General features: G+C 52.3%; 1 protein-coding gene across 10 annotated transcripts in view; it reads left to right on the forward strand.

Annotated features, from left to right (window-relative positions):
• The first annotated feature begins 244 nt into the window (after window positions 1-244).
• HVCN1 (hydrogen voltage gated channel 1) overlaps window positions 245-11492 on the forward strand; it is a 12011-nt gene continuing 763 nt past the window's right edge. The window contains exons 1-6 of one of the 10 annotated variants that reach the window (XM_025198946.1): window positions 457-784; window positions 1650-1845; window positions 3061-3274; window positions 6208-6449; window positions 8054-8158; window positions 8967-9198. In XM_025198946.1, the coding sequence (XP_025054731.1) occupies window positions 6246-6449; window positions 8054-8158; window positions 8967-9198 (541 nt within the window). In that variant the 5' untranslated portion in view covers window positions 457-784; window positions 1650-1845; window positions 3061-3274; window positions 6208-6245. The other 9 variants (XM_025198950.1, XM_025198969.1, XM_025198960.1 and 6 more) reach the window with 9 other exon arrangements.

Raw genomic sequence — 11492 nt, forward strand, 5'->3', positions numbered from 1 at the left:
TAAAGTAAGGAGAGGATATTGAGAGCTGATAATGCAGAAGTCTGTAACTCAAGACTGGTTAATCCTGGTCTAAATTTCCAGGGCGCTCACCTGTTGCTTTGATCCAGCAACCTGAGGCTGCTCAGTGGAATTAATCCCCAGACTCTTTCCAGCTGAACTCTGATCCCCGTAGCAATGCCCGTTCGCATTTCATGCGTTGTTGTCCGGCTGTCAGCTAGGTTTATAAGTGAAAGCCTAGTCTAAAAACCAATACAGGTGGTTTAAAAGTAATTAGGCCCATTTTTGTCCCTTCCCCCAGCTGCCGCTCCCCTCAGTCGGGCTCCTGATGTGGCTGCCCGAGCCAGGCTTACGGCAGGAGAGCTTTGGCTGAGACTTCGGCCAGAAAATGAAAGATGTCGGAGGTATCTTTTATTAGACCAGTTGGAAGAAAGCGTTTGGGTCGAGAGGGGGCTAAGGGCAGAGGTGGGGGTGAGGCACGGTGCCCTTGGGTTGACCGCTGTCCCATCCACCCTGGGGTGCGGGGAAGCACTCGCAGCAGCTTTAAAACTAATTTGAGGTCCCCCCTTCGGGTCCTGCTGCACCCAGGCTGGAAAGGCAGGCGCCTCCCTCCGGCCCTTGCAGGGTTTGCTGCAGCGCCCCTTTGCAGCGGGGCCCCGTCCCTCCCCTCCCCGGGCGCGGACACGCGGTAAGCCCGGCCCGCCTCCAGCGCCCGCATCACGGGAAGCCGCTGACGCCCGAAGGGTCCCGGGAGGAAGCGGTGCATCCGGCGGGGCCTGGACGCACGGTACCGCGGGGCTGGGGGGCCTTCTCCTCCTCCTCCTCCTCCTCCTCCTCCCCGCGCCTGCCTGCTCTGGGCTGCTTGTCCGGAGCCTCCATCCCCTGCGCAGCGCCTGCCCGGCTCTTGGCTGCACGCGGGAGGTGCCCGGCTGCGGGAGGGCGGCTTCCCTGTGCCCCAGGCGGGAGAGCTGCTGCTGGGAAGTCCTGGCCACTGCTTGCTGCCTCCGGCCAGCGTGGAGCCCCAGGGAGAGCTGGATCCTGGGCTCTCCGCTCCAGCTGGGCTGGTGCAGGGCATCAGCGTGGCATGCAAGGAGGGAAGCGAGCAGCGTTTGTCTGCGATGACTGGTGGTCTTCCCGTCACAAGGGGACAGACGTGTGGGTAAGGGTGGCAAGCGCCACAAAAGGGAGCTCCCAAGTCCTCGGCCGGGGGCAGGTGGGCTCCTGACATCGTGCGCAGCATAACTTGCACCCTGGGCTTGAGGCACGTTCTTTGCAAGGCTCCCGCGCCGTCTTCCAAGCCTGCTACTTGTTGAATGTGTTTTAATGGACTTGTGCTGTGATACACAGGGGTCAGGGTGTGGTGAAATGGGAAGTGGGGTCAGGCAGGGGTTGTTGCAAGCAGTTTTGCTGGGCTTGGAGCGCTTGTCGTCCGCCGTCGTGCTGGTGGGTTTGGTGCGTGTTTGAGCAATGTTTCGGAGTGTGCAGGACGTTCGTTGCAACAATTTGAGGCTGGCAGGGTTGGTTTTTAAACGTGAGCTACTAAAAATGTGCGTGTGCTCTGTTTCCTTGTGGTTATGGCACTTGTTGTCAACGCCTTAAAATGGCAGGGACTGCTGATGGCATTTAAGTAAGCTCCTGTTTCCCTTTCTCAGTGCTTCCGAATTGTAGCAGCAGAGTGCGAGTGGCCAACGTCGCTGAGCGGGAACATCCTGAGCGGTCGGAGAGGGAACGGGATCGTGCTGATCCGAACCCAGTGTTGTTGGAAAGGTTTAGGTTGGGCTGTGCCCTTTCCGGGAACTTTGGATCAGGCCAGTGTGGGTCAAGGAGCCACAAAACAGACCATCGGAGGTGCGTTTCTCCTTGGTCTCTAGCTAATGGAAGCAGAAAGGCTTTGCTCTGACTGGCACGCGAGGGACCAGTCCAGCAGATGAGGACTTGTTTGGGAGGGAGGAGACTGCTACAGCCTTGCTGTGTGATCTTTGGTAAATTGAACTGGTGTGTCCGTATCTCAGTCTCCCCGTCTGTAGGGTGGGGGATTGAGCACAGCCATAAGCCGCAGGGCTGTTGTGAAGTGCTCGAATGGCGTAGCAATGGGAGGCCATAAAAATGCCTAAGATAGAAACTTAAGCCAAACCAAATGGTTTATAGCCCACATAACCCATTTAGCAATCGACAGCTATTGCAAAGGTGTTGGAGCTCCCTGTAGGAACTGAACAATCCTGTACCTTGCCCCGGCTGCCAGACCCTACCAGGATGAATAGAGGTAGTTAGCCGCGTTCATCTGAAGTTAGTCATGCTGCCTCCTGCCTGTATTAGTTGAGTGGTAACCAGGGGTGTACAGGAAAACGAGCTGGCGGGGAAGAAGACAAGCAAACCCTTGAGGGTTGTTGTAGGACAGTGGTAGAGACGCGGGCTTCTGAGGCCTGGGGCGTGACTCTGTGCTGAGCCTACGAGACGGGCTGGGTCTAGGAGGAACAACGTTTGGAAGTACAGGAGCAATCTCTCCAAAAGGGGAGCTGTTTGTGGAGATCAGATGAGTGTAAACCTGCATGCAGACGACTTTAAAAAATCCTTTTTCTCCTTGTTCCCAGAGTGATAAGAAGACAGTGCTTTGCTTTTAAGAAGGATCTCTGGTCACTGCATTTGTCGGTGATCAGACTCTGGAGGAGAAGACATGTAGGGACATGTAGGGACCGGCCTCAGCTGGAGCTGCAGGGTTAACACAGTTTGCTCCCAGGGTCCAGGAGCCCAGACTGGTCTGAGTGGGAGACCCACGTGATTCCACCCCACGAGAGAGGAGTGCGACACCCTGACCCACGGGGAGACCAGGACAGAGGTGCAGCCAGCCTCTGATCTGATGGCAGCATTTTGCATGGCAGTCTGCTCTAGGGAGGCGGTCACTAGTGACTCTGCATAAACTGACCACACTTCCACTGTGTGGTGGGGCATCTTCTGGGGAAAGTTCAAGGCTGAAATCGTAAATGTTTAGCAAGAGGAGTTCCTCCTGCAGCGCCTACACTTCTCAGCTGGAGCAGGCACTTGCTCTTTTGTTTCCTGGTGCAGATCTCTGTTCAAAACCGGGCAGGGAGAAGTGGACAAGCACCAGAGATGCGAGGAATCGGGCTGGGTCTCAGAGTCCACGCAATTCCTCTCCTGTCCGCACAGCTGTCTTTGAGGGAAGCCGAGGAGGAGCCCTGCAGAGACAGACGGGATACCACTGCGGTTCAGTTCGCTGGGATGTTTGTTCCCAGTAACTGCAGAGCCAGGGCTGAACAGGGTAAGGTTGAAGGGCGGGGGCAGGAGGTCGGCAGCCGCAGGTGTGACAAAGCAGCACCTAATGCAAACCTCCACCTCGGTCTTGCACCAGCTGGTCTGAGCTGTCTGGTGCTGCTTCAGGGCCTGTTGGCCGTCCTGGCATGGCACCCATTGCTTTCAGGGCATCTGAATTGGGTCCTTCATCACCTTACAAAACATTCACGCGTTTCCTCTGAACTCCCCAGACTTCGCAGGATAGTCCCGGAAAGCGTTCGGCAGTGGGGAAGCCTCGGTGCTTTTTGACGAAGCTTTCTTCGCAGTGCCTGGTAGCTTAAGGAAACCTTTTCCCTCGATCACTGTTAATGAGTGTCCTTGTCCCTAGGAACTTCATTGACTCTCTAAGCCGAGACATTCTCCACCTAGTACCAGCGCTCCGATTTCTACACGGCTGGTTCACGTATCGCAGTGTGCACGCTGCCCTATCCCACCGCATTATAGCGGAGCGTAGTTTGTAACAGAGCAATGCTGTCGAAGAGGATCACAGCTGGTTTGAAATAGAATCAAGGTGTTAAACCAACTCCATAACCTTCTCCGCACTCTTTTATTAGAGCAGGAAATAATCATTTAATTGCTAAACGCCACTCTCCTACTGTAAAGTATGCCTAATAATTTATGCATAAATCACGGAGAAATGAGACTCATTAAAAAGAGACTAAATAAAGGTCATCTCCCTTCCTTGGGTCACATTTTTCTGACCAACAGTCCTCCTTTGTCGTTCTCGGTAACTCAGTGGAACGTGACGGGAGATTGCGTCGGTGGCCGTCTTCCTCTTCACCCCAAGGTTGTGGGCTGAGTGCCAGCTGTCTGCTTCTCTCGTTAACCTTATTTGTTGTGTGAACACTTTGAAGGATCTTATAAATAATTTCCCTGCGGTTTGGCAACGCACAAAAGACGTTTCGCAGACAAGTGGCATAAACAAGAGGGCGGCTGGCTCTGCACTGCACCAGATACCTTGCCCCCTCGGGAGGAAAGGACTTCTGTGCTCTGAGAGCTCCTGGATGTCCCTGCAGCAGGTATATGTTGCCTGCGCCGGCAGAGCCGGGCTGGCTCAGGGGTCTCCAGGCAGGGGAGCAAGTGGTGCGGTACCAGGGAAGGTGCGTGCAGTGACGGGAGCGTGTTTGACCCCGTGTCTGCCCTGTCGGGAGCATGCCTGTGACTGCAGAATAGATACCGCTGTTGTAGAAGAAAAGGAGTCTCTGGGTTGAGGGGCAACCCAGCAATGGTTTTCCCCGACCCTTTGCGAGCGGTTGCAATTCTCCGTGCAGTCGTGCCCTGACCTGCGTGCTGCTTCCACAGAGCGTCTGGCAGGCACAGGGTGTCCGTGGCACCGTCCCTCGCCAGAGCAGAGCTCGGATGTCTGGGCTTCAGGTCCTGACTTACTGGTGGGGGGGGGACCCTGGGATGGTGAAGAAAAGGGGTCAAAACCCCCTGTGCTTCCACAGGCTTTGTTCCTGCATGGAGGCCTGGTAGCTCGTGGTCCTGTGGAGCCTGGATGGCTACTTCCCACCCCCTGCCCACGGTTACTGAGAGCAGCCCCTGTTGATGAGCAGGCACCTGGGTCCCTGGCAAGAGACTGGCTCGAGGGCGGAGAGGTTACGTGCTGCCCGGGTACAGCGTAAACGCAGGGCATGCCCACAACAAACCGTCTAAACGTTGCGTGTCTCTGATGTGTAATCTCACTTGAAGCTTTCCCTTGTGTTGCATCAACACAACCAGCCCCTGGACGTGCCGGCAGGGTGGGGAGAGACGGGAACGGGCAGGGAGGAAGGAGCTGGTCAGTCTTCATTCCACAAGGTCACTTTTCTAATTTAAAGCACACCGGGGAATGGGGAACGCATGGATTGGCAACTAGAGCCCACGCTCCTCATTGCCCTGGAAAGGCTGAGGCAGGCGGCACAGGGGTAGGAGCCAGTCCCTGCTAAAGCGGCCGGGCCCAGAAGAGTAGTTCCCAGAGTACCTCCCCTTGGCTTCGTGTGGTCTTGGGAAGCTGCCGGCAAAGAGTGCGGAGAAGAACGGTTTTGCTAGAAGCGATCAATTGGAGGGGCCGTGCGGAAGGGCAGTAAAACACCCCCCGACGCGAGAGGCAGTAGTTGGTGTTACTGCCGTGTGCTGAGAGGCCTGTGCCTGAAACTTTGCATAAACCGCCATTAAGCATCTCTGGCTTCATGGCATAACAGTTTAAGTAGCTGGGAGCCCCATTTCTGCTAAGAACGGGGCAGAGATGGATTTAAAGGAAGCATTTATAGTGACTGCCTTCTTCTCTCGTCCTTTGTCTTGCTGATCTCTGTGTGGGATATATCTGACTTCTACCCCAGATCTCTGACAGCACACAGCGTGCGACGCAAAGCAAGCGGCAGTGCCTCTAAGCAAGTTTTGTTTAACAAAGCAAATGTTGTGCTACAACCTATCTGCTCTCTCCTAAAACCGAGGTAATGTTCTTGCGGCCTGCCATCGGTGGAAAAGCTTGCTTGAGAGGATCCTCGTCTGTCTGCTCTCAAATCAAATCAAATAATTTGAAACCCTAGGCAATGGAGCACCTGTAGGAAAGCACTAGTTACACAGGAAAGCTGATTGTTACCCCGCCTAGCGCGTGGCTTGGCTTAAGCATACCTTCAAGGCTTGTCGGTGCAATAAATAGAGCCGTAAACAAATACTAGCTTCCCTTGAGAGGACCATCACACCCGTGGGCCTGAACAGCAGTTTGGAGTCGCCCACGCTGCAGGGCTGGCTCAGTCTGGTTTAAATGTTCAAAAGGCTGCTGTTCCTTTCTGACTTCATAGCATCGGTGAGCTGTGGGGTTGAGAGGAGCGCAGATCTCTTCCCCTCTGCCTTAGGTCAGGTTAGCGCAGTAGCTTGCACCATTGAACTGATGTCCTGATCCAACTATTCCAATAGTTTGTTTCTGCAGAGTAATGTCCGTGTAACCAAGAACCATGTCCAGGTATCTGAAGCACTTCACCATTGTTGGAGATGACCCCGCACAGTGGAGCAATGACTACAGGAAATGGGAGGAAGAGGAGATGGTCGAGGAAGCGGGGGACAAGCAAGCAGATTCAGCGATTCCAGTGGATCCCTCAGTCAGACAGCGTTCCTTCCAGGATGTGATGAAGAAGCTATTCAGCTCCCACAGATTTCAGGTAGGATGAGCGCAAGCCGAGGGCCCCGTATTGCAAGACTTTATGTGCAAGCAGGCCCTTTCGACATAAGTGCCAGCTTTTATTTTTGCCGGGGGTGCCTAAGATTACGTCCCCTTCCTGCTACCTGGCAGCACAGCCGAAGCGGAGCCCGTGGGGGGCTAGGGTGGATGAAGGCTTGGGGCTCCCCGCCCTGCCTCCGGGAGCCCCTGCCCACCCGACAGCAGCAGGGGTCACAACTCCTTGCTGCCACCGCTGCTGCTGCTGGGCAGTGCGGGGGGGTGCGGGGCTTCTGGGGGGAAGGGCAGCCTGACTCCACCCCCACCCTGTGCACAAATCTGGGGGGCAAATCCTCCCCCCATTACCCCTCTCCCCAAAAGTGCACGCAGTGGCAGGGAGCTCCCCCCCGCCCCGGACAAGCTGCTCATGGCTCTGTCCCACTCCTGCCCCAGGCCTTGTGCGCTGTCCTGGTTGGGCAGTGCTCCCAGGTCCAGTCCCTCCCTCAGCGTGGGGGCTTCAGTCTGCCCCCCACCCATAGGCAGGCAGCTGGGGGAGCTGTATTTCTGGCCACATGCATGTGTGCATGCACATATATGCATGTGTGCATGCACATATATGCATGTGGTGCCCCCCTGCATCCTGCCCCTCGTAGGGGGCCACAGCAACCTGGGTTTGTCAGCCTTCAATTAGGGATGGACGGTCCCCTGGCCTCTTCCCGAGGGGGGCCAAGGCCTTTCGGCAGCCCCCACATACTTGGCACCTATGCTTCCCAAGTCAGCTCCTGAAATTAGAGTCTGTGCACACGTAATAAGTGATGATTCAGAAGTGGGGGGGAGCAGACGAAAAGCTCTTTTGAAGTTTCCCCCATCATCTCCTCTGGGGAACATCGGCAGACTACCTGCTGTGTTGTCTCAGTATGTTGAATCTGCCCTGGGTCTCCGGTTGAAGTGATCCGTGGCAGTCCCTGAAATGGTAAGACATGTCAATCTTTTGATGCTCGCTCGTCCACTACCAACCTTGTGCTCTGCTTCCACACAGCAGAAGTTGTGATGGCTCCGTGCTGGCGGGAGTTTCCCCATTAAACTCTAGGGCCGAGTCAATGGAGGTTGCCGGTGGTTGGTTATTATTAGTGATAAGATGGGATTTGCAAAATGTTTTGTAACAGCAATATCTGGGGGGCTAGGACAGGTCTCACTATAAAGCACTGACATGTGGACAGTCACGTGAATGGGGCTATTGAGGGCCTGACCCTGCGTGAGCAAGCCCACTGACATCTCTGGGGTACTTGCCCGAGTAAGGAGCGCGCTTCAGGACGAAGTTCCAAATAAAAGACGCAGGCAGCCCACCTGAACAGGTTCCCTTCATTCAACGACTGAAACAAACCTCTGCAGTAGCACAGAGTGAATCTAGATTTGAGGGCCTTAGGCAGAACTTGTAGCTCTGCACCTTCCAGACTTTACCTCCCTGACAAATAACGCCGGCATGCGAGAAGACCTCAGCAATGAATCTGCTTGCCCAGGACCCCAAGTAACACGTCAGGCTAGAAAGCTTGCTTAACACGCACACCTAGATTAGCAACCTGATGTTGTTGTTTTCTGCCCACATAGATACTGGTGGTTTGCCTGGTCGTTCTCGATGCTCTGCTGGTGCTTGTCGAATTGCTTCTGGACTTGAAAATCATCCACCCAGACAAAAATCACATAGCACCCAAGGTAACACGCAGGAAAAGTTTCAAGGGAATTGTCTTTCTCTTTCCTTCCTTGAGTGCAACACCAAATAGATAGGGAGGCGGGCAGAATTTTTCCTTCCAGCAGCCAGGGAGGCCTGGGGACTGCAGAGTGTGGAGCTGCTCCAAGCGGGAGGCTGCAGAAGGGGGTACTTTCATGCAGAGCCTCCCTCGGCTTCCACAAGTCAGGTGAAGCCCCCTGCTCCCTGACCAGGCCTCTGCTCGGAGATCCCCCAAGCGACAGCCCGGTTGGAGACTCGGATTCCTGCTCTCCGGCTGCCCAGAGACTTCTGGATAGCATCAGTGGACACTGACTCTCCTTGAATCTGTCTTAATTCTTGAAGAAAGCTCTAAGCAGCAGCCCAGGGCAATGCTGCTTTGCCTGCAGACCAGGAAAGACCGCACTGAGTTACTGTGGTCTGGTCTTATCTTTTCATGGCTTCTTTCAGTAGGAAAAAGGTGCGTTTTCAACTGGGGTTTAACTAAACTGCATTGCACTCCTAGTAAACACCAAGCAGCTGTGGTTTTAAACCCATGTTTGCTGGTTGAGGTTAACCCAGAGGTTGGCTGGTTTAGCGCTGCGCTTTGTCTACACCAAACTCCTAAACCGTTCGGTACTGTGAGAACGTTGCACTTTTTAAGTCCTAGATGCTATACAGGGGTTTGGTGTCTTCTCGCCCGTTAAGCCAACTCTGTTAAACAGACCTGTACTCACTTTGCCTGGTCAGTCCAACCAGATGTGTTGGACGTCTTGCGTAACAATGGAATTATTAGCCTTGCTTGTGTCTTTTCAGGTGTTTCACTACCTTAGTCTTGCTATTTTAACCCTCTTCATGGTGGAAATTGGGTTTAAGTTATTCATCTATCGCCTGGAGTTCTTTCACCACAAGTTTGAGGTCCTGGATGGAATAGTTGTCATTATTTCCTTTGTCCTCGACATTGTCCTTCTGTTTCTGGAGCGGGAATTTGAAGCGATTGGACTATTGATACTTCTCAGACTGTGGCGAGTGGCGAGAATTATAAATGGTAAGTTTACATGATTAGTTTAATGAGTTTTGTTACCTGTTGTCTCATCCTCTCTCCAAATCAAGCGTGCGGGTTTCTTTCCCCAGGCCACATAAAACAGGGGCTCGCTCTTGCAACGGACACTGGAGTTTTGTCCATGCACGTTTTGTTAGAGGACTGGGACTTTCACTAGCCTGCCAGCTTTTGGGACCAGGGCAGTGGGGACCTCCTCCTACACGGTATTCCAGAAATGTACCTTTATCTGTTTTAGCATTACTGGCTTATGAAGCAGGGTAGCATATGCTTTGTTTTGTATTACGGGATTCTCCCATACCCTTACTGGGAACGAGCAGCATGGTCCCTGTTCCCCTGCAATTCCAGGGTTTTGGGCAGAACATGCATTTTTACCTGTCGTACTCCGGTTTCCTGGCTGCAGTGGGGATGTCCTGGAGCAAGTGTGGATCTTTTTTCCACCTGATTCTGGCTTAACGATATATAGCCTGCCAACCCAAAGTACATCAGTCAGCCACAAGCAGGCATTAAAATTTTCTGTTTGGATTTTCCTTGACAGATCAGCAAAGCGAGGCAGTGAAAAGGTCCCACAGCGAAGAGAAAAGTGGATTAAAGATGCTCTGGTTTCAGACTCATGGGATCTCTTCCCCTTCCTTTCCCTGTAACTAGGGTAACACTTACACTCCACATACTCAGGAGTTGGAACTGCTTTCTTCCTACAGTTTTGATGCATCTTTAGGTTTGAAGATGCAGTTCATTCCCAGTTTAGGTTCAAAACCTCAGTCCAAGAACTATGCTTTGCTCTCTGTACCTAGTGCCGACAAACATGCTTTGTAAAGTAAAAGGTGCTTATATAAGACTGCGAGTTACCTTGTTTAGCATAGAGAGAGAAGACAGACAGCACAGTGTCCATACCCTTTGCCTACATATAGTTAATCATCAAATCACCTCAAGGAAAGATTTTTCTTGTTCAGTTGTAGAAGCAACCTGGCAGGGGTGTGTGGAGGAAGATCATGTTACTGGACTGGAGCAAAGGTTTGAGACCAACTGGCCTGGAGTTAGCGAGCTGTAGGGACATGTACGTCACTGCTACCACAGTCTGCCTCTTAGTTCGAAAAGGAATTTTTGCTTTTGTCCCATATTTACAAATTAAAGGGATTTCGGTTCAAGTCCTCCGGGGTTTTGTTTCTCCCTTCCCCCTTGATCCAAGTTTCTCTCTTGTTCCTAGCTAAAAGCTGTTCTATATGCTTTTTAATTGTAACTTCTTTTTTTCCTTCCTGCTACTGAAGGCATAAAGTCAAGCTCATAATCCAGCCCATGGGTTAATCAGGCTTCCAGATCTTGCTCAATAATTATCCATATAAGGGCAAAGTGTTTGGTTATTGGTAGTAATGGCAAGTTCAGCCAGGTGGATGCGTGTGGGAGGAGGTGGAATGTACATAAAAAAACAGTGTCGGTGTTTTCATTCCTCTTTTATAGAGGTAAGAATTTGAAAGACGGGGCTGTAAAACTCACTTAACGCTACTGCCCATAGCCCAAGGTTTACAAGTGCATAATGGTGCCAGCTCTACCACACACGCTGTACTGTCAACAAAAGAAAAAAATCTCTTAAGGGTAAAAAAATGTGTAGGTGCTGTGACTTAGCTATTTTTTCTTAGAAAAAATAGCAGGAGGATAAGTGCTCCAGTTGTGGGGGTGGAATTACATGCAATTACACAACAGCAACAAGTTTGGTGAAGGGAGACACCTGCACTGTAAAAGGAAAGTCAGTGCCCTTCCTGGAGGCATGTAAGGAGAAATTAAATGAAATGCTGAAGGAACTAGCAGACTCCTGGCTAAGGCAGTACAGTGGCCTTTGGCTGCAGGCAGGAGTTAGCTGGGTTTGTTTGCATGCATCTAACAAAGTTCTTGCTCTCTGTTTTGCCTGATGCTCAATTGGAGTAAGGATAAAACCACATTTTAACAAAGGTTTGTTGTAAAAGATTTTGTTAAACTAATGGCTTTTAACACCTTTGAACAAAGCAGTGTTAAAATCCCGGCACAAATTGCTGCATAAGCATGCATCTCCTTGAGCTCTGCTGATGCAACAAATTCAGAGTCAGGATTTGAATGACAGCGTGAGTGATTAATTCAGTTCTGGGGGCAGGCTGCCACTTCCCAGCGGGACGGTGCATGAATCCCCAGCACTGTTAGCTTGAAAACCTCCTTCTAGAAAACAGAAAAGAAGGCTAGCTTAAACCAAGCTTGAGCGGACCTGCAAAGCAGGAACACGTTCAACTCCTTCAGAACAAACCAAGGGTATC

The sequence above is a fragment of the Alligator sinensis genome, unplaced genomic scaffold, assembly GCF_000455745.1.
Source record: "Alligator sinensis unplaced genomic scaffold, ASM45574v1 scaffold628_2, whole genome shotgun sequence".
Taxonomy (NCBI): domain Eukaryota; kingdom Metazoa; phylum Chordata; order Crocodylia; family Alligatoridae; genus Alligator; species Alligator sinensis.